Genomic DNA, 2,472 nt, shown 5'->3' on the forward strand with positions numbered 1-2,472 from the left:
TGCGGAACATTGCTTTCACCTTTGTGGATTTTTTTTTTGCATGTGTGAGTCTTGCATGTTTCGCAGTGTAGCCTACCGCAGGTCTGAAAGACAGTTAATACTGTAACTGGACTTAAGCGAACGAACATCAGTGTCTTAACTCGGGAAAAAACGGGCACTGGATTTATTTTATTATTATTTTATTTTTTGCTGTTTTCCAGACTCAGATCCCAGAAGTGGCATGACTGGTATCTGGCATCAAGACAGGTGAATAGTTTCCTTTCATTCAGATAAGAACTTTTTTTCCTCGTCATTAACATTGAGGATAAAAGTCCACCTTTTTGTAAAAGATGTCAAAGCCTGTCGATCATATCAAAAGACCCATGAACGCGTTCATGGTTTGGTCCCGGGGCCAAAGGAGGAAAATGGCACAGGAGAATCCCAAAATGCACAACTCGGAGATCAGCAAAAGACTGGGTGCGGAGTGGAAGCTGCTTTCAGAGTCTGAGAAGAGACCTTACATTGACGAGGCCAAGAGGCTGCGGGCTCAGCACATGAAGGAACACCCCGACTACAAGTACAGACCCAGGCGCAAACCCAAAAACCTGCTGAAGAAGGACAGGTATGTTTTCCCTTTGCCTTACCTCGGGGACACAGATCACTTGAAGGGACTCCCCGTTTCGGCCGCGGACTCTCTTTTGGGCTCATCGGAGAAAGCCAGGGCATTTCTGCCGCCGACGTCCGCTCCATACTCCTTTCTCGACCCGAGTCAGTTCAGCTCCAGCGCCATCCAGAAGATGACAGAGATGCCCCACACGTTGAGCACCAGCACTTTGCCATACGCGTCCTCTTTGGGATACCAGAACGGCGCGTTCGGCACCCTTGGGTGCCCCAGTCAGCATACCCACACCCACCCGTCGCCCACAAACCCGGGCTATGTCGTCCCCTGTAACTGCACAGCCTGGTCAGCGTCAAGTTTACAGCCCCCGGTGGCCTACATACTTTTTCCAGGTATGACCAAGACTGGGATAGACCCATATTCATCCGCACATGCCACTGCCATGTAACCCTCAAGACTGTTTCCTCTTTATAATTAACTTGAATACTGAAATGCATGTATATACATTATGGACAGCGCGCCCCGCAGAAAAGGCAAGAACAGTACTGACTGCCTTGAACTTGTTTGGCAAACAAACAACATCAACAACAACAACAAAAAAAAACTTTTTCCAGAAATCCAACAACACGTTCCTGACCTGAGCAATGGAGCTGGGAATTGGTGTAAAGGACGGTGCCCTGTGAACTGTAAGAAATGTAAATGTTATAACGTTTATGGCAACCAGAAAAGGAGGCCTTTAACTTTATTTATTGTGTACATTTCGATGCTGATATGATGATTTGTGTTGATTATTGATAGGCTACTCTTTTATTTTGAAATTTGGCTTGCACAATTTACTATTAGCATTCTTATTTCCTGTATAGGCCTAAGTATTAGTCTACATTTTGGCACTCGTAATTTTATGATGTTATGGATAGGGTCAAAATCAGGACCTATAGGTTGGATATACGGGTTAAAGCCTATTGTTTATATTTATCAAACTGGCACATAAAACTAGACGGTCTATTTAAGATGACAAAAGAAAAATCATTAACATCCAATGTTTAATTTTGCATTTTTCCTGTGGTTCAGTGCTAATAGTCACACGCGTCATTTTTGTTTTGAGGATAACTTCTATTTGAATTCAAGAAGTTATATGTGTATTTTCTATCTAAGATGGTAATTTAAAACCTGTCATGTTATGGAAAGGAAAATGTATCTAGAAGGTTGATACCTCCTGCTCTTTGTTCAATTGCTGAGCAAAGACATTTCGAATAAAGACAATCTGTCTTCAACAAGATCAATTTCCTGTATTTGTAATGTAGGTTATTTGGTACTTGAGCTGAAAAAGATAATGAACCATTTATAGGGTCTTTGGGGATGTTAAACTTGGTAGAATGGCACAATTAAGATCAAATTTAAAAAATATATTTTTTTAAATCACGCATTATTATAAAAACCTAATAACTAACTGACTAAATAAATAAATAATATCAATAATATCAATACCATTTCACTTGCTACTTTTATCTAATATTTGAAAGACAAATAAAACCCCGCTGCCGCTAAGGCATGTGGGCAAATATTAATGATATCAAGGGACGTATTTGAAAGTTTGCACGCTTATTTATTTATTTATTTATTTTACATTTTACATTAATTTACAAGAAAATTATTATATACCTGTCAGGACTAATGTGACCCCATCTGGAGTAATTAAGAGAGAGCTGACAGGCCAATGTTGAGTTCCCAGATTTTAATTCTTTACTTTGACAGAGGATGACAAAGTTTGACTCGCCTTGCAACAGATAGGCCTAAATGAAAAAAATCAACCCTTGTTTGCTGATCGATTCTCTTTTTTCGTGTGTGGCTTTTTAAGCTGTCAAACTTTTGTA

The 2,472-nt window shown here is 40.2% G+C and overlaps 1 protein-coding gene across 1 annotated transcript; it reads left to right on the forward strand.

Annotated features, from left to right (window-relative positions):
* Nucleotides 1–14: 14 nt before the first annotated feature.
* On the forward strand, nt 15–1,769 carry sox14 (SRY-box transcription factor 14). Its single transcript, XM_030049802.1, has one exon. The coding sequence runs from the start codon at nt 330–332 to the stop codon at nt 1,044–1,046; it is 717 nt and encodes a 238-aa protein (XP_029905662.1). The 5' UTR covers nt 15–329; the 3' UTR covers nt 1,047–1,769.
* Nucleotides 1,770–2,472: the final 703 nt, after the last annotated feature.

Source organism: Myripristis murdjan, chromosome 4, assembly GCF_902150065.1.
Source record: "Myripristis murdjan chromosome 4, fMyrMur1.1, whole genome shotgun sequence".
Taxonomy (NCBI): Eukaryota; Metazoa; Chordata; class Actinopteri; order Holocentriformes; family Holocentridae; genus Myripristis; species Myripristis murdjan.